An 18961-nucleotide genomic window follows, 5' to 3' on the forward strand; every position below is an offset into this window, starting at 1 on the left:
GCTCTAAGAGGTCTAAGTGCAGCCAGTGGTAACTACACAGCAGGAGGCAGGGTAGCAGAGTTGTGGTCTCAAGGGTATGTATGGGGAAACAAGTCTCAGTGTAGGCAGTTTCTCAGGACGCTCTGACTGATGAATTAACTAATGTAGTTTAGAACATGAGAGTTGATCACTCTGATGATTTTGAGCCTGAGATGTGGGTTGGTTTGTTTGGTTTTTTTGTAACTTTTTTTTTTTTTTTTTTAGGTTGAACAGTTCATACCAACTGCAGGTGGGATTTGTGTCACCTGACTCTAGTTATGGTAAAGTTAAGGGCCCATTTGCGGCTAATTGTCTAGACGCTGTCTACCGTCAATGAAGAAATAGAGGCAGTTCAAGAGTGTGATTCATTCCATCTTAAAATAGAAGTCTAAGCTGGGATGAATTGGAAGTAGCTGCCTTTCTCCACCAAACAGCAGGAGAGTGCTGACAACTGGTTAGACAAAAAGCATCTAAAGATAGGTGAGATGGTCCCACTATGAGCTATTGATATATCTTATCCTTCTCTGTTGTTTCACTGATTTAAGAGATGAGTAACGTTTTTCATGGTTTGCCAGACAGGGCGACTGTGTTAAATAGATATCAGTATCAAATACACCAGATTCAGGAATACGTAATGCAGAAAATAAGGTATGCATGGGTTCAGGGGAACTGTATATGTCTGTGCTTTGTTTGGAGTAGTTAAACTGTAACTTAAAGAGCAGAAGCTGATCCATAAAGCATTGTACATATTTCAGTTTGGGATCAGGAAAGCGTTTCAAGCTGGCAGAAATATTAGAAAGATTTAATACCATATGAATTGTTTTCTCAATAAAATTTAGAATAAATATTCATTAGAACATCAATGTAGGGTGAAACTTTTCTCAACAAAGTAATCAGTAATACTTTTACAGCAGAAATTCTGTGCAGTAATTTTTATTCCCATGTATTATTTGTGAAATGAAGGGAATATGCCATTTAACATTAAAATCAGCAAAAATGTTTATATTTTGAGGCATACTTTATAACAGAAACAAATCAACTGAAAGCAATTATTAAGTTTTCATTCGCTCCCCCAGAACTAAGCTTCTACTGAGTGTTTTTCATAATTGGACAATAATGTTTTTCAGATGATAGTGAAGTCTTCACTGAGAAAATGATGGATAAAACAACTATTGCTGTGATATAGGATGTCAACTCTATGAAAGTTTGCTTAACAGTTTAAAGGAAAAAACATGATACCTGCATTGATACTGGGCTGAGGTAGGGAAAAATAACACTGTTAAATTTCCATTGTCTGCCTATCTCTAAAATAGTGTTGTTGGATTTTTGGTAGCGATGTAAGTATGCCAGTGGGCAAATTTACCTTGTTTCTATGAAACATTTGGATGCATGATCTGTTTATTGGTTTTCTCCTCCCTTTTTTACTCTGGTTCAAGGAAAGGAATACCCAAGCACAGGTGTTTCTGCTAGCTTCTTAACTAAGTTTTCTTTTATTCATATTTAAAAACACTTATGCTCATTATGCTTGCATTTTACTGATGCTGTCTTAAAGAAAGAACTGTGAATTCTTAAAATTCCATGCTCAGTATATATGGAAATCTGTGCTGCAAGGCCACTTCTACTTGTTTAATGCATGTTGAGATGGAAAAAGACCAGTCTGTAAACTGGTATAATCACATGCACAGTGCAGTCATCTTGTCTCATCTAGTTGTTCAAAACAAGATACTGTAGATGTTTCAAAACCAGGAGATTCTTCTGGTTTACTTTCATTAGGACATCACTTCTGTTAGCATTCTGATTTCTGTTGGTCTTAATTAAGACGATTTTTTTCCTCTTACCAAACTGACTATAAAGACATACACATCATGGTTATCTTTTTCATCCTTTTAATAATAATAATAATAGCAATAATACAAAACCCCCTGTTGCAATTACTTTTCCATTTATTATTATGATATATATATATATATGTATTTTTTTACAAAGGAATTTGACAAGCAGATTTCTGGAGTTCTTAATGGTGTTGAAACAATAGCCTATGCATGTCATTGTACATGCATAGTGAAATGATGAACATAAATCACATACGCACACACAGAAAACAAGGCACTGTAAGGACTGTACAAGTAATAAATGACCAAGAGGTTATTGATACATTAAAAACTGGTCTCCTAATGAAAACTGTATCAGTAGTATTTTGAACACCCTAAAGCTGTGCATTGTTTTGGGGTTCTTTGCTTAAAAGCCCGACTGTGTCCCTCTTTCCATATGTATTGGACCCCACGTTTGTAGGTGAATAAATTGCTCCAATGTTGTTACTGGAACGAACTAAAAAGTCAGCCAAGCGTTGTGTCACACATGTAGCGGTGTTGCATTTCCGTTTCTCCAGATGGTGACTACTAAGGTGAAAAAAAAAGAGCCAAGATTAAGTCAAATGATGAGCAATCAAGTGTGCCACTTCTAATAGGCATTTGAGCTGTGCTAATGTGGGAGTTCTTTTAATATGTGCACAAATACAGGAACATTACAATCTTCCTACCACCTACTTTGTGCCTGGAAAAAAATCTTGTGCTGTATGCTATTACCAGTTTTAATGATGGGGGTTATTTAAATGCAAAGGCCTTAACAGTCATATGTCATTTTTATTGATATTCTGCATAGCAGTTTATGACATCTAGAAAACCTGTAATGATACTATAGTTAAGACAGTAAGTGAAAACAGTGACTAAATGTTTGGCTTTAAGTTGAACTTCTAAACCTATTTAGAGCTCTTGCTGATTTCATGAGGATTACTAACATAATGACAATCACTAACATTTATTTAGTTCTTTTGTTCCTACAGAATCATATCCTGCTCTCACTGAAGTGCACAGTAATCTTCCAGCCCACATCAAGTGGATTGAGCCCAAAGACTTTTTCTCCCAACTGCACCACATATCGTGAGAGATGGCAGGCGCTGCCAACTTCTGCCAACTTCAGTACTAGCTAAAATTTAGCTCTGTCTAAACAGAGATTTCTTCACTACAAAAAAGCTGCCATATCTTTATTGAAACAGCAGCAACTTGAAAGTGCTGTTGTGGTAGGAGATAATAATTTGTTGGATGAGACTTTGAAGGGTGCCCATGGAAGAATCCATATCTAAAAATAACATTTTATGGTCTGAATCAACAGACCATTTACAGAACTCCATGTAGAACTTACATAGCATGAGATTTTTTCATTTTTCAATTGTAATAAAAGTGTTACCTTGAGAGAGCTTGGATTTTCAAATTTTTTTCTTAGACCACTATGTTATTCCTTCAGACAGAAATATTTTCTTGCTGAGATTACTTACTAAGTTATTGTTAATTTTCTTGGGCTTCTTCATGTTGATGTGGCATGAGGTAGGTAAGAGTTTGCAACAAAAAATGTACAGTGAAGAGTGACAATTTCCCAGTTTGAATCTCTGAGCAATTACCAATTAGTTCCTTTTCCTATTGATTGATTAAATCTGTTATCTAAAAGGTCATCTATACTTTTAGAATTATTTGTATTGATCTAAGAATGGAATATGAATTGTGAGAGAAATGTCTATTATACTGGTTCTTCGCAGCAATTTCTAAGCATTTAATATTTTAAATATGTAATTGTATTTAAAAGAAATGTTTGAATAGGGTTTGCTATAGCTTCTCTTAGATTTCCATGGGTATTTCTGCCCTTAACAATCAAGTTTAATCAAGCCCTTAACATATAAGGTTCAAACAGCAACGGGTTCTCATGGAAATCTTGATTTGTTTGTGGAGGCAGAATTCTCTTTTTCATTAAGGGTACAAAATTAGGGCCTGACACTCCAAGTTTAAAACTCTGGTCCTTACAGGAAGCTACTAGATTCTAACTGCTGTTTGGTCTGACTTAACCCATTATACCTGATAGCTCTCTGATCTGCAGCTTTGAGTTGAATATGTGCTTCAATGAGACAGTTCACCTAACCCTAACCCTAACCAAGGGCCCAGAAAAGCAGATAAGGCATACCACACTCACAAAGGTGATGCCCTGTGTTTGAGTATTACAGTTGGTTCTTTGAAGTAATAGCTGTAAAAAGTGGGAACTTAGTCTCCATTATCAAAATACTTCGTAAGATAACCAAATTGTCATGATATTTTTTAAATATTTTTTTATAAAAATGGTATTTTTTTATAAATTTGAAATGAAAGGAACAGGCAGCTATAGAGACATGTATTTACTGAATCTATCCATGGTAGTATTGTCACTGAAGGAATTTCACTCAAAAGCCTGATGAACATAGAACAGTTCGGTGCTATTTATCTTTTAGTACAAATCACAAATACTTTCTGAAATGCTATTTTGTTCATTGAAAAGTTACATGAATATTGATTTCAAAATGGATTTATAAACATGAATGCATTTCAGACATGTTAAATTCTATTAGAACCAATTGCTTCTTTTCCTCCTTCCCGTGATTAAATTGATATATAACTCTGTAATGAAATATTACTTAAAGGAAACAGCTATATTATAAAATAATTCCATTCTACCAAAGACTTAGTGTTATTAAGAAGGGTATTTATATATTTTTTCCCCTTCAAGCTTGAAAATGTGACAAATTTAAAAAAGAAGGCCCTTTCAAAATACACCTTTCTTCTCAAGGTAATGTATTATTTATAGCCTTTTTAATTCATGAAAGCATTATAATTGTAAAGCGATTACAAGATCTGCAACTTTTGTCTCCGGATTTCACTTTCTACCCTGAATACTTTGATCTTTATGCTTACAGAATGGCTCTGTTTACAAGAAGAAGGATATTCTCAGTTCTTTTTGAGAATAAGCAACAGACATAAAGTGTCTCAAGTAACAGAATATCACTGGCACAAAGTTTACTTCATAATTTGATCCTAGCTGATATGACTAGAAAAAACAGGGAAAATCAATACCTTTTTGTCTTTGCTGCTGATTGTTCTGGCATTTCCTCGCTAAGTCCTAAGAGTGTATTCCGTGACATTACTGGCAATATCCATCCTTGTCTCTTGGAAGTACCATCAGATAGATCATCAGCCACAGATAGCAATCTTTAAACAACAATAAAATACCCTGTGAAATTGAATGGCTGTATTTTTGCTCATATTATTTGAGACATGAAAACAAAAGCAATTAATGCAATAATCCAAACACATTTTCCCCTAAAAAGAAATAAATACAATTATTTATTACTCACTTCTCAATAGGTGTAGCTTCCAAACAGCTCAGAGTGACAGAAAGTGCAATGAAGAAAACTGACAGCTTTAGGTTGCACATCTTTGCTTCCAAACTTTCTGAAAAGAATAATGATTCAAAACTGAAAGCAAACCCAAATACTCTTCAGCATACTCTATTACTGATACCCATTCTGTCCTAAATCAACAGCAGCTAGTCTTTTTCACAGTCTACAATAAAAAAGATCCCCCTAAGTTTAGTGACACAATGCAGTTTCAGACAGATAGCTCTCAACAATAAATGTTCATTTTCCACCTAGTAGTTTCAATCCTTTCCCTTATCTCCGGTTTACATTTCCCAGCATGTTGCAGTCTCAAATTCTGGTCTCAGGTGCAATTTACCTTGAAGTTAACTTAGCGTTTTCCTGAAAAATGCTGTTGATTAATAATGAGAAACATTGTGCTTTCCTGAAAGCACATCTGTTGCACTGCATTGTAAGTAAGAGAAAAAGGGAAATTGTTTACCTTTTACTGGTCAGGGAGCTAACTGAAGAAGCACGCCTGTGTTAGCAAGAAGGGTGCACACAACAATTCCACGCTTGCATCTAGCTCTGGAGTATCCCTTTTCCCCTTCCTTGCTGACAAGCAATACGGCTCTTATATACCCTTCGCACCTTTCTCAGCTCTGACATCAGGCAGCACAGAGAGACTGTCGTTAATTCCCATCCCTATAGACGAAAATTACCCCAGAGAGAAGCAGAGGCAGGTAGGTCATTATTACATTAGCACATCAGTAAATATTAACCTGGTATAAGCAGGATGCCCTCGTGAAGATACTGTAATAGCATATTGCACATCAGAACCGCAGCCTCAATTTTACGGTTCTGATAAGATGCTGAGGTAATATTCCCTGTGGGGGTTTTCAAGCGCTAAATAAGGTAACAAAAGTTATAAAGAAAGCCAGAGTAAATGAAACACTAGATCAGCAATAATTGAAATATAAGAAAACAGATATCTTAGGAACGATAGAATAGTTAAAGTTGGGGAGTTTTCTTGTAGAAGTATGTAATGATCAAAACAGAAAAAATGTTTGAAGGGATAAAAGCTGTATGAAGAATAAGAAGACTGAAAATTATTTAAATTGACAGATAGAATGATTATTCAGGGTAACAAGGTAGCAATCAATTTTTCAGCTAAGTATAATTATAAATGAAAATTTTGGCATTATTAATGTCAAATGTTTTACTAACACTGTAGATTCTCTATGTTATGCATAAAAATTGTGTTAATAATCTTAAGAAGGCAAAGACTAGGATGAAAAAGCTAGGAAATGCCAGAATAAAAGCTGCCTGTGTAAATTTATTTCTCTAGTGTGCACAGGATATGGTTCAGGGAAAAATAGACAGTCTTTAATTGACTAAATCCAGTGTTAATAAATTACCTGATTGCAGATTTCTAAGAATACAGATTAGAACTGTTTTTTCCCTGATTTCAGGAAAATTACCTTTTTTTTAAATGTCTTATTAGTTGCCTTTAGGAGCCCAAATGCCTTTGGAAAACAGGTCTTTCACTTATTTATGGAGGTTAAGATGCTGGCACAAAAGCTCAGGCAAAGTTTTCTGCGACAAGAAGTTATTGTATACGTATTCCATAATCCCAGAGAACATGAATTAATTAATAACTGCTTCAATGCCAAGTACATTGTCTTAACTAGAAGCCCCTTTCTTTGTCAGTTTAGTCTGCAACACCAGATTTTCACTGAAATGGCTAAAGTTCCAGTGTTGGCTCTTTTCAGGCATACTTGAGTTGAATGCAGAAGGAATATTTAGCTGTGATAGTAGCCTCTTAATCTGATACAACAGCTAGTCTGCAAATAAGATTCTAACAAGTGACAAAATGTTTGGTTTGTTTGGTTTTTTAGTTGGTTGGGGGTTTTTTGTTATTTTGTTTAAGGGATGCTGCTTACAGATATTTTGCTCTCTCTTTTTAATGATGTGATCATACGCTTTTTTTTTCCTAGGTTCCTGTCATCCTTTTCTGAATGGACAGTCCCAGTGTAAGAGAAGTAAGCGCAGTGTTGTTTTATCTTCACCATGACAATATGCAACGTCTGAAACAAGTTTATCTCTCTAAAGAGTCTTCTGTTGTTATTTTTACTAACATTTGATGATGAAATAACATTCTGGTGTTATTTGCACTGTAGCAATTTCACTCCTCTGAAATGAAGGCTTGATTAGACCCATTTTACAGAGATAGAATGGTGCTAAAAAAACAATTATGCAAAATAGTCTGGCTGGTGATTGACACCAGCCACTATTCATTGCTTGAATATTGAACTTGAAAATATCTTGGTGTGCTTCTGGGGTGGGAAGAGATCTGGGTCCCACTGACACTCAGTAGCGGTGTGTATGCTCTCAGCTCTTGTGAAAAGGCAAGCTCATGTTATTTCAATTCCTGAAAAGCAATGGATAGATCAGATGCAGTTTGCATCTAAGATTTTAAAATCTTCTGCTTTAAGGCATCTAAGTGAATGGTTGTTGTATCAAGCTTGAATCAATCTATGTGTTGACATAAGAAGTGAAACAGGCTTTTCAAAGAAATATTGGTCCCAAATCCTAATTCTAGCTGTCCTGCAAGAGGTCTTGAGGAGCCTGTAATGATCTGAGGGAAGAGAAAGGCTGATTCCTCAGTGCATTGTAGAAATGAAACTGGGCTCATGGTGCCCCAGGACCATTGCCTTCCTCCTGGGCCACATAGCATTTTGGCAGAGTCAACAATAACTCTATCCAGCTATTAGTCAGATGTAATATTAACAAAATTAAGGTATTACGGCATCTGTTACAAGTCCTCTTAAGCAGGAGTAGTGTTTTTCCACACAAACAAGTGTGGAATATGAAATTGTGGAATCTCTTTGACAGCAGAACTGTTCATAACTCAGATTTCAAGAACCTGGCACTAAGTACTGTGCAGTTAGTGGCATTCAGTGAAGTGGTTAGAAACCTATTTTTGTTCTTTTATCCTTAACCTTTATCTTAGAAAAAAAACCTTTATTACTGTGCATAACAAATGTTATCAGTCTAAGGAAAAGATCAAGTATTCTCAGTAAAGAAACCCATGACCAATTCTACCCTGAATAGTTACATGGTTTATATATTTACACTGGTGTTTAATTCTGTATGAAAAAAATTGTCAAAAGTAGTGTGCCTATATGAGGGTTAGAGAACACCAGAGCTGAGGTTTACAAAGAATCCAGAAGATACAGTATGCCAATACCCTGGTTCTTTCTAGAAACTACCTACATAAATTTCTTGAGTTGCAAGATGATGAACATGCTGCACTGTGATGTACTTACAGCAGAGGAATAGGGAACCAGCCTCATCTCAAGTGTCTGCAGCTTTTATATACTGGGGAATGGGATTTGTCTGACTAAATGCAAGATGAATAGAGACACCGTTCTAGTCCCTGTTTCTAATGCAGAGCTCAGATGATTTGTGCCTGTTTCTCCTTCTTGGCTATAAAAACAGTCTTCAGTGACTTGCTCAGATACAGATGTTTACACTGCAGGTATCTAAATGTATGTGAAATGAATTCCATCAGGGATGCTTTAACTCTTTTATGTGCTCAGTTCCTAGCGTTTAAGGTTATCTCCCTCCCTTTCTCGTATTTACCTTTTTCTTAGGCTATTCGTGACACCTGCTAGACAGCTGTTTCCCACTTTTAATGACTGATTTTCAATTTCTGAGTTCCACATTTACTTAATAACATTAATAACACACATTAAGATCTTTGGTAATGGATTTTTGGTAATGGGTCTTTTTCCCATTTGCGAGAGTGACAAGAAACCATATTACCTGTTGCGTGCACTTTACTAGATGCTGTTCTGCTGTGTAAGCTAGATGTCTCCAGTAAATTACATTGTTGCTCAGTTACCAGTAACTAGAATCGTGTGAATAACTCAGTTTAGTTTTCCTGTTGTACCAAAACAGAAAAGGAAAAGCTTTAGGCATTAACCTGAAATGGGCTTATTTAATTTTTTTTAATAGAGCAGAAATTATAACAGCAGCATTAATATGCGTCAGTGTAAATACGACCAGTAATGAAACAGAAGGGTGCATGTGTCACTGCTTGTAGCTGTTATACGAGTTCAGCACAGTATTTCATGTGATCTGACCAAGTTGTTTCTTTTTTATAACAGTTTACTAGCATTTGATTACTTTTAAATAAGTCTTAATCAAGCCTCTAAACAAAAGTATAAAAAAAAGGTTTCATTGATAGTGCCAGCACCTCTGAAAATGTCTAAGTGCCTTGTGTTCAAATGGCCAAATCTGAAATTAGAGGAGTATATCAGGTGTCTAAACATAGTTTTCTGCCATCATTTTATACGTCCTAGAATATCCGGGACTGTGATTCATGAACCTGGCTGATAGGACACTGTCATAGCAACTGCAGACTACTAGACACCTATGATTAGGAACCTTGATTATTCCCTAAATTTTTACATTTGGATGCCAAAGGATTAAAATTTTGGCTATAATACTCTCTTTCCAGTATTTTTTGCTTGGTGCTATGTTGATGAATACTACAAGGTTTGTACTTTCCAGTGTGTAGAGTTGTAATTTTGCACAGTTTAGGTACTAACAGTAGATCTGCTTCATTCAAATATTGTTTTATCAAATAAGCTTTTGCTAGCACAACTTTCTTTGTTACTCCTATTAGGTGTGGGCCCTTTCAGTACTGATAAAATCTCAAAAAGCTCTTCTTGTTGATCCCAAAACTGATGTTAAACCTATGGAAGAAATGTGGAAGAAGCAGTGGAAGAGGTAATACGAGCAAAGTTAATGATTTCTGCCCCAGTGGAAAAAACAGGTGAATCAGAAATGAAGGGTAGCCATCCATGGAATTGACTAGCAAATGGAAAGAAGTCATTTGGATAGGTAACAATACTTTAAACCCAGCTTTTATGATGTGTCATGCTATTCAGCTCACACCATTGACAGAACTGTGATGCAGACTCAAAGGGCTATTGCTAATGATTGCTCTGAGAATGAGCTCAGCAGAGTTTGTGCTGAATCGGTTCCTATAGCTGGGAATCTCCCATGTTTAGATCAGAAAAGTCAGAATTGACAGCACAGTGATTGATGAGTTATAGTTTCTAATACCATTCCCACTTGCAGATTATTGAGTATTAATTGCATGGCTTCTACTGGCTTGTATCCAACAATTTACCTTTGAATACAACAAAAGGTTTAAATTCTTGTTTTTCTTTTCTCCTGCCTCTTCTGCAGCTTGCTTCCAGAAGTATAAGCAAAAGCAGAACTCTCTTTCAGTTATTAATGTTACTCTAGACAGTGCTAGCAGTAAATAAGTAATACAAAATAGTACTAATGTTCTTCCTTTCTGGTAACTTAAGCCATCCATTGCTTCCTGCTATGATAATTCTCTAAAGTCATTGTCTATAAGAAGTTATCTATAAAAAGGTATTCAGCTTTCAAATATATTGCTGTAATGTATACATACCACTACTACAATAGGAGTCCTATAACATGTGGACTCATATGTGTCCTTCAGATCAAATAATTTTGCTAAAAGGAAGGCTATGGTGTACTAAGGTACTTACTTGGAGTACCTCCTTGCAGAGTCAGTGCATTGTAAATTTGCATCCTGGGTCTCCTTATAGAAGAGTCTGGAGTGACTATTATTGTTACTGAATATGCAGAATGAGGTCTCCCTGAATGCTCCTGTGAGCGAAAAAAGAGATTAAGGAATTAGTTATGTGTCAAAGTGCTGTTTCTGATTTACTAAGTGTAACCACGAGAACTCTCCACCCCCCCTTCCCCACCCCAGCATCTTCTAAAGAGCACAGACATCTGTAGAAGACTCAGTGAGACCAGGAACCACCCTCCATGCTCCCCAGACTTATTTCAGAGGAGGCGAATTGCTAGTAAGTATAGAGCAAATGGAACCATTCATCAATAAGAGAAACTACTGGTTTTCAAAATAAATCTACACAGAATCATGTCAGCCCTTCCTACCTGATCCAGTGCATAAGTTTTAACTAAGTTTTCTTTTAAACTGTCTCACTTTAAAAACCAGATTTTTTTTTTCCCTTTCTGCAAACTGCAGCAAGAGAATGACAATTTGGCTTTGTCTTGAAACGCTCTGAGTCTTTTAGATGATCCTGTCTTGACAGCTCTGCTATTAATAGTGGCATTTTCTCTGCTGTTTAAAAAGGAGAGTTGTGCTGAACTGAGAATCAGTCATGTTAATAATAATTTTTCACTAAGGGCAAATGCAGTATAGTAGCTTATGTAGGAGGATTCATGTTGAAAAAACTTATTTATGGTATGTCAGCACATGTGGCTGCAAAATAAGGTAGCCCTTCTTCTAAGAGAGTTGCAGTAGGGCTGCATTTACTGTATGCTTGGATTATTGTATGTGTGAGTGTTAAGACCTGACCTTTTCATTCTACTTGGTGATGAGAAAAGATTTTGATAAGCACAGGGAATGTGAATCAGTACATGAAATTGTCTCTCTACTGTAAGAAGTCATTAAAAATTCATTAGGAATTCAGCATATGTATCTAGAAAAAAATAGTGGATTTTTTCTCTGTTATGGTAGTGTCTTTTACACCAGATATTGCTGTTTCCATCCGTTTAGCAACCACTCCACTTTTGGCTGAGATTGTCTCTGATTACAGAAAATATGAGTAGTATGAAAAAGTCAGTATTTAAATGTAAGCTCTCACAAAGAGGGAGGAGATACAAGTGACATGGCTGATTCAAAAGGTGATGTTTTTTTCCATAACCTGTTATTGAACCAGATACCCAGCAGAAAACTGAAGGCGTTGTATTTATTATTGCAAGGCAAAAAATCCTGAGGCTCTAGAAAGTTTCAATTATTAACATATTGAAATAATTTCATATTAACACATATTGTGTCAGTGAATGCTACAGTTTCAATGGGTCAAAGCTGAAAAATCATATTACAGTGTTTGATTCAGAAAGGAACTTTGTGCAGAGCAGCAGAGAAGCATATACTTCAGGACAAGGTGTCTTTAAAATTTGTACTGTTTATTTAAAATGGTATCTTAAGCTCTGCTTTTGGGTTCAGAGTATTTTCTATTGCATGAATTATTGTCTAGATTGGTGGTCTTCTTTAATTTTTGTTTCTCTCCTTGATTTACAGGATTCCTACAGAATTCCAGGTGGAGGGGTAGACCTCTGGCTAGTGACTATGCTTCTAGTGACTGTAGGCTTGATTTTATTACTTTTTGCAGAAGCTCTGTACGCTTTCCTGGTGCAAGGGGCTGCAAATGGCTAGTTTCACATCGGAGAACTATCACATTGCCATGTTGTTCATACTTACTGGTATTGTGTTAAAAAATGGAATAATGTTGGCAATGTCATACATAACTTCACATCAACATAACATTTCATATTATTTCATGTCGCTAAAGAGTTAACACATTCTTAAATTATTTTTTGAACTGTTGTCATAAACAGTCATAATCTTCTCCATCGTGTTATAGATCATTACAAGCCACTGCTCTAGGTCATATATCATCCTATTGCCTTTTATAATACTCATAACAGTCTGTAGCAGTCGAATAAACAACTGTCAAAAGAACCATAGAAATTGCCACCATAGAGGTAAGTAATTTTTATTAGAATGTCTTAAATGTACACTGTTATTTGAAGTCAGTTCTTTAATTTCTGTTGTCAGAAGAGGATGTATATTTCATGCAACTTAAACCTTTCTGAGCAAGAATACCTGTTTTGGGGGATCCTATGAAGATTTCCTGTGTTTTAAAAATGAGGTGTTTGTAGCTAGAAAGCCATGCTCATGGGTAGATGAATAGGTACATGCCTGATTTCCAAAAGTTCACCTGTGTTCCTGGAGCTTCCACTGGGTGTTTCACACCTTTTAGGATTAAGCTGTCTTAGAAGTGGTCCCTGTGTAAAATGTACTTAGAAAGGCCAGGTGTATCTCCTTTAAGCGTTTTGTAGTAACCAGTGTCTAGCCTGATGATATCTCTGCACACAAGGTGCATTATCACACACCAAAAAACTTGGGAACTTGATGGATAGCAAAAGTGAAATGCTATCAGGTTACATAAACTGCTGATTGATGAATCATAGTTAATGTCATTTTTTAAGAGGAAAAGACTCCAGAGAGACTTTGAAGCCTTTGAACTGCCAGTCAACCTACAGTACATTTGTTCCTTTAACTTTTCTTAAAGTATGTTTACGAGACAGTACACCTCATTAGTGGAAAGCTGACGACCTGAGCACACAAGAAATCCCTTTGTAATTTAAAAAAAAGAGGTACTGCCCAAAAGTATATCATTAGGTTTTCAGTATTTTTTTTTTTACATAGATAATTTATTCTGAAACGCTGTTTTGACAATTGGAATATTTCTGTTTTCTAACATTTAAAAATGGAAGTTTGTGTAAGAGAATGTCTTTGAGCCTTGTGGCAAATTTTACAAAGAACACAGATTTTTATGTCTTCATAAAGTTTGCTACAAGGCTGGAAGACATAAACCTGCTTTGCTAAAACAAAAGCTAAACCCCCAAATCCATACAAGTGGAAATTGATGTGCTAAACTGCTTTATTGAGAAAGAAACTGTTATGACAGTGTCACTAGTTTAAATAAATAGTTGAAAACTGAGAATAGACAACAATTAATGTTTTGTCCATAGACAATATTATTTCCAATGTATGGATCTGAATGCTTGCTGTACACGACTATTTATTGTTCTTGTGTTACAGGCGAAAAGATTGAGATGATGATGGTTTAAGGGGGAGGTACAGAGTCAATGGCAGAGTTGAGAATCGAAGACAGATCAGAATCTTTAGCTAGTCTGAAGCTGACATGCATTCTGTTGAGGTGAGAGAAAAGGAAATCTTACTAGATAGTCAAACTAAATCTGTGTGATGACATTCTTATCTGGGTTGCCATGCTATATCCTATGGGATGTGCAACCCATGATTGCTGTAGTGCTCAGTTCTGTGGAGACATAGCTCATATTTCCAGCTTTTCCTGAATTAGTTGCATTTGCAGTTGTTTACAACTGCAGTGCTGTGAAAGAGCTACTTAGTCCTTGTTTCCAAAATCATGTATTTACAGTGAGCCCAGAAGTGACTTCTGTATTTTTGGTAGGTAACTCATCATTACATATACATTTAGACTAGGATCAGTAATTGTACATCACCTCTGCATTTTGTACTGAGAACTTCTACTGATTTCCATAAGACCACCTGAATTTCCTGCGAGCTTGCATAAGCAATTGTAAGGGGATCTTATGCTGGGAGCTGCTGGCTGACAGGCTTTTTTGTTCTTTGGCCAAGATAAGTAGATCTAGAATGACATAAGGAGAGATAACGATTACAGGTGTCACCTGACCTGATTTTTATCTGTCTAAAAGTTAGTTATCTAGACTAAGGTAGCTTTCTAGACTTTCAAATCAAAGGGAAGAAAGAAGGACCTCCAGAGACTGTTTCCTCCCACTTATTTTAGACAGCTGTCTTAAGATGGGATAAATTACTCCCTGGAAATATCTGATTCTAATGCCTATTGTGAGACTCTAGATGAGGATCTTCAACAAAACTACTTGCTAAGAATAGGGTATACCCAATTCTATACAAATACTTGACTATCTCAAGTTATTTTCCTTATATTGAAGCACCAGAATGACTAGAGTGGCCCCTCAAAGAAAATCTATCCAGACAGAAAATCTATCCAGACAGAAAAAAATATTTGGAGTTTTAGGTTTTCAAGCGGTGTGCTGATAATGCAAGAAGTGGACTTGGTGCAAATATGGCCTTTAGGAGAAATCCCATGAAGAAGATGGGAATTCAGTATGCTAAGTTGTCGGAGCTGTATTATCCGTGAATTAATCACAACAGAAAAAAATATTGAATTCCAAATGCACTGGATTTTACATAAATTTACTGAAAATTAAACTGCATTTGTGAACATATGTTGATTTCATATCTCCACTCCTGTTTTTTTTGGGTTTTTTTTGAGAGGTATTTAATTTGTACATGTTGCTGATCACCAGCAAATGGCTGGGAGTGACTCCTTCTCTTCATTCACCCCAGTGCCACTGCTGAAGGCTGTGTGCTGAAACAAAAGCAGATTATAAAGGTCAAGATCTGTACAGCAGGTGTTTCCTTCCCAGTGTCACCTAAGCACATCCAAACACTGAAAATTCACAGAAGTCACTGAAGTGCCCATGTAGGGGCCTTAGGGTGTATTCCTTCAGGCACTTTTTATGCACACAGATCACCCAAGTAGGCTACAATTAGCTACTTGAGGATTGAGAACATGCACTTACCCTAAAAGCGTTCCCCCAGCATCCTTCAGCTTCCAAAAAGCCTGAAGAAATGAAAAAGCTCTCCAGCACTTTCAGGCTACAAAAAATTAAAATAAATATATTTTCAGTATAACGTATTTTTCTTGGAAAATACTGTTTTCATTGGAAGGATTCTTTCATTATCAGCGTAAAAGGCCTTTTTCCTCCACAGGACTGTGGAGCCAAATGTATGGATACTAGCCTTCATTTGTTTGCAGGCAAAAGTCTCTAACATACTTTCTCCATGAAGCAAAGACTGATGTAATTCCAATAGTACTTCCTTTCTCATAGTGCTACAGAAAAATAGAACACAAGCGAGAAGGTTTGAATGTAAACGGTCCTTGGGAAAACTCTTATGTCTATGTGTGTGTTTATCTAGTTCTCTAAATTTGAGCTAGAAAATAATGTAACAGTTGGCACAAACTATACATCATGTAAACTGGCACCTGGGTTATTTTTTTCTGATGCGGAGATAAGTATTTAAAGCAAATTGTTAAGTGCCATCTATAAGGAAGTGTTTATTTTAAATGAATTTTTGCTTTCTATTTTTTGTAATTCTTTTGCTGGGTCTGAATCTTCAGTCTTGCTCACGTTGAGCCAAAATTATTGTTGAACAAAATAATCTGACTGAGACTGTAGAATTACACAGTTGTGCATATGATGTTACTATGTTTTTTTATCTCATCAAAGTTTATTTAATGGTTATTTATTTAATAATTAATTACACTCCCAGACAATGGCTTTTATTTCACTGGTTTGCTCATTTCCTGTAGACACTGAGAATACTTGCATGCATCTCAGAAGCTCACTTTTAAATAATTATGATGGATAGGGAGGCTTGAAAATAAGGATCTCTGTAGACAAAATCATGGTGTCTCCTCCCCCAGATAGGCACAGATTAAAATATAAAATATATGTAGAATGTATTCTACAAATAGTTATGAGGTGAAATATTAGAAAAACGGATGGGGCAAGACAGAAAGAGGAAAGGACTGGCAAATCCTTGTAATAGCTAAACGCAGGGTAAAAAACCAACTAGACAGATCTACAGTTCTAGTTTCTAATCAATTAAGATAAATATATATCTGATTCCCTGTGCATTCTCCTAGCCAAATCTCTTGATTCAGTGCTTGCAGTCACATTTCCATAGCTAACTATTACAACTGGAATACTGAAGTTATTTTTAATGCGAAAGCGAGGGTAATACTTCAATGACACCGAGACACCTCTCCTACATAGAACAAGGCTTAGTAATACACAGAGGGCTGTTAAGCATGGTATGGGTACAGCAGAGAAGTCACTTTACACTTGAATGAATACTATATTGTTGACATACGCTGTTGAACAGGTGCCTTTTTGGTGGGTTCTGTCCTCTTCCCTCATCACTGTTAGCTGTTTTTTTAAAGAAAGCAAGGACGGCCACGTGGAGTTAAGGCAGCTTTATACTCAGCCATTTTCTGCCTCTGTTCGCTATTGCTTTTTCATTGTACAGTCTTTGGTGAACACAAAGCAGTACGTGGCAGAACTTGGACCACAGTTTTTATGTTTTCTTCTTACTTCGCCAGAGGATTGTTTAATTTTCCAAATTGACAATGGGTAAGTGAAGAAAATATAAAATGCAAGAAATCCTTCAATATATCTTAGTGGGAAATAAGACTTTACCTCAGATTTTAGTTAAAGGAAATCAAAGGTGGAAAGAGAACTTCTTTTTCTAGTTAAAGTGTATATGCAAAATCCCAGCACAGGCAGCCATCAGGTGTGATTTGGAAACCATCCTGAGGTGCGAACAAAAAGCAGCACTATACCTCATATGAAATGCATATTTTCTGAGGTAGAATGAAGCTTTTCACATATTAGAATCACATTAATAGATGTTTACTTGAGAAATTTTCTAGTGTGCAAAACCTGAAAAGGTATGTTCTTAGAAATTTACAATTGGGAACTTTTATTATAAGAAATCCCAGGGGAAAATGCCTCACCTCATGCTCTGGTGCAGCACAGAGCAGGCCAGGATCCTCAGCTGCCTGCAGGGCTACCTGTCTGTAAGGCATCAGCAGAGGGTCCACAGAATGTTCTTCAGTACAGCAGTAGAGTTGTAAGTTTGTGAGACAAAAACATACAGTGTGACAAAAATGCCAAGTATCTCTCTGGTGTGTTATTTCCCCCTCCCAGACAGGTTACGCGGTAGTCCAGGGAAGTTTTTCAGGAAGTTTTTCAGGAAGGCCGGGTGCTCCTTCAGGAAGCTGAGAAACACTGCCCTGGAAGCTGCGCTCAGAGCTAGGCTTTCATTAACCCCAATCCCACCCTCACCACACTTTTTAGACCTTGCATTTAGGCTTTTCATGTGCATTAATAGTTATTTCTGTAAGGGAGACAAACATGAGTGTCAACAATAGACTTAAGGTCACAGATGAAACCTACTTCAGCACCAGTACTTAAAGGTGGATCTACTGATTCTTAGATGTGATGTCTACTTGATCTGATAAAAGTCACGTAATGTTTTCTTGTCACATAGCTAGAACTATTCACACTTGGTCAAACTACTCTCTGATTTTGTAACGTCTGGTAATCAGTAACTAGCAACACCCACCCTGTAGGACAACTACAACGGCTATGTGGCTATGGGTGGCTTTTTTTTTATCTTTCACTTTGGCGTGGTGAATTGTCTTAATTCAACAAAGGTTCCAAAGGAAAGGGTGCTTCTAGTGAAAGTTGCAGTGCCTAATTACTAGGTTCTTTGCCCCCTTCTAGAATTAACAATACCCCACTTATATAGTAGCTAGTAACTTGGAGACTTCAAAAACAGATCCAGAAAGGCTGTTTACACTGAGAAGAAACACTGAAGACCAGCAGCTGGGGATGCTGAGAAGAGTGATTTTACTCCTCTGTGCTTCAGGGACTGAGGTTGTTTTCTCCACTTTTGGTTCAGACCCAGTTCTGCCCTGCAGCTGAGCCTCCAAGTGCTTCATACCAACTGGGAAGGGCTACACTTTCTTCCAGATCATTCCAAGACGGCAAGAAAAGGCCAATGATTATGCCTGCACTGCTCTTCATACAATTAACTCAAGGCTTAAACACCCCCTTAAAACAAACACAAACTCATTCCCCTCTTCCAATCTGACCTTGTATCATCCTTTGCTAGGACACCACCTGGCCTGTAGATCTCTGCAGTGATGTGCACTCCTGACGTTCCTTTCTTGCTTGTGAGCGCTCTCTGCATGTCTTCAGTGTGCAGGAGTGTCAATAATTCACGCTCAGGGATCTGACACGGCTGTAGCTCTTGGCCTTTTTTGGCAGGGAAGAGAAAGAGATGGGCTTAATTTTTTTCTAATGAAGAACTCAGCCTGCCATGTCTTTCACAATCTGAGTGCGTGCTCTAAAATGCACAGCTGAAAT

At 36.7% G+C, this 18961-nt stretch overlaps 2 protein-coding genes across 3 annotated transcripts in view; one reads left to right on the forward strand and one right to left on the reverse strand.

Moving 5' to 3' along the window:
• Positions 1-1909: 1909 nt before the first annotated feature.
• Positions 1910-18952, reverse strand: IAPP (islet amyloid polypeptide). Of its 2 annotated transcripts, none has more exons than XM_027797390.2 (7): positions 18688-18952; positions 17545-17639; positions 15548-15623; positions 10825-10945; positions 5231-5327; positions 4950-5084; positions 1910-2414 (listed from the first exon to the last, which is right to left on the reverse strand). In XM_027797390.2, the coding sequence occupies exons 2-7, from the start codon at positions 17547-17549 to the stop codon at positions 2225-2227; spliced, it is 624 nt and encodes a 207-aa protein (XP_027653191.1). In that variant the 5' UTR covers positions 17550-17639; positions 18688-18952; the 3' UTR covers positions 1910-2224. The 2 variants fall into 2 exon arrangements, with proteins under 2 accessions (XP_027653191.1, XP_027653190.1); XM_027797389.2 differs by having other exon boundaries at positions 1910-2417; positions 18688-18947.
• The window catches only part of LOC102049625 (solute carrier organic anion transporter family member 1A2), a 30222-nt gene continuing 22310 nt past the window's right edge, over positions 11050-18961 (forward strand). The window contains exon 1 of the mRNA XM_027797383.2: positions 11050-14097. The gene's annotated coding sequence lies outside the window, so the exon portion shown is untranslated. The remainder of the gene's footprint in view (positions 14098-18961) is intronic.

Source organism: Falco cherrug, chromosome 5 (genome assembly GCF_023634085.1).
Source record: "Falco cherrug isolate bFalChe1 chromosome 5, bFalChe1.pri, whole genome shotgun sequence".
Taxonomy (NCBI): domain Eukaryota; kingdom Metazoa; phylum Chordata; class Aves; order Falconiformes; family Falconidae; genus Falco; species Falco cherrug.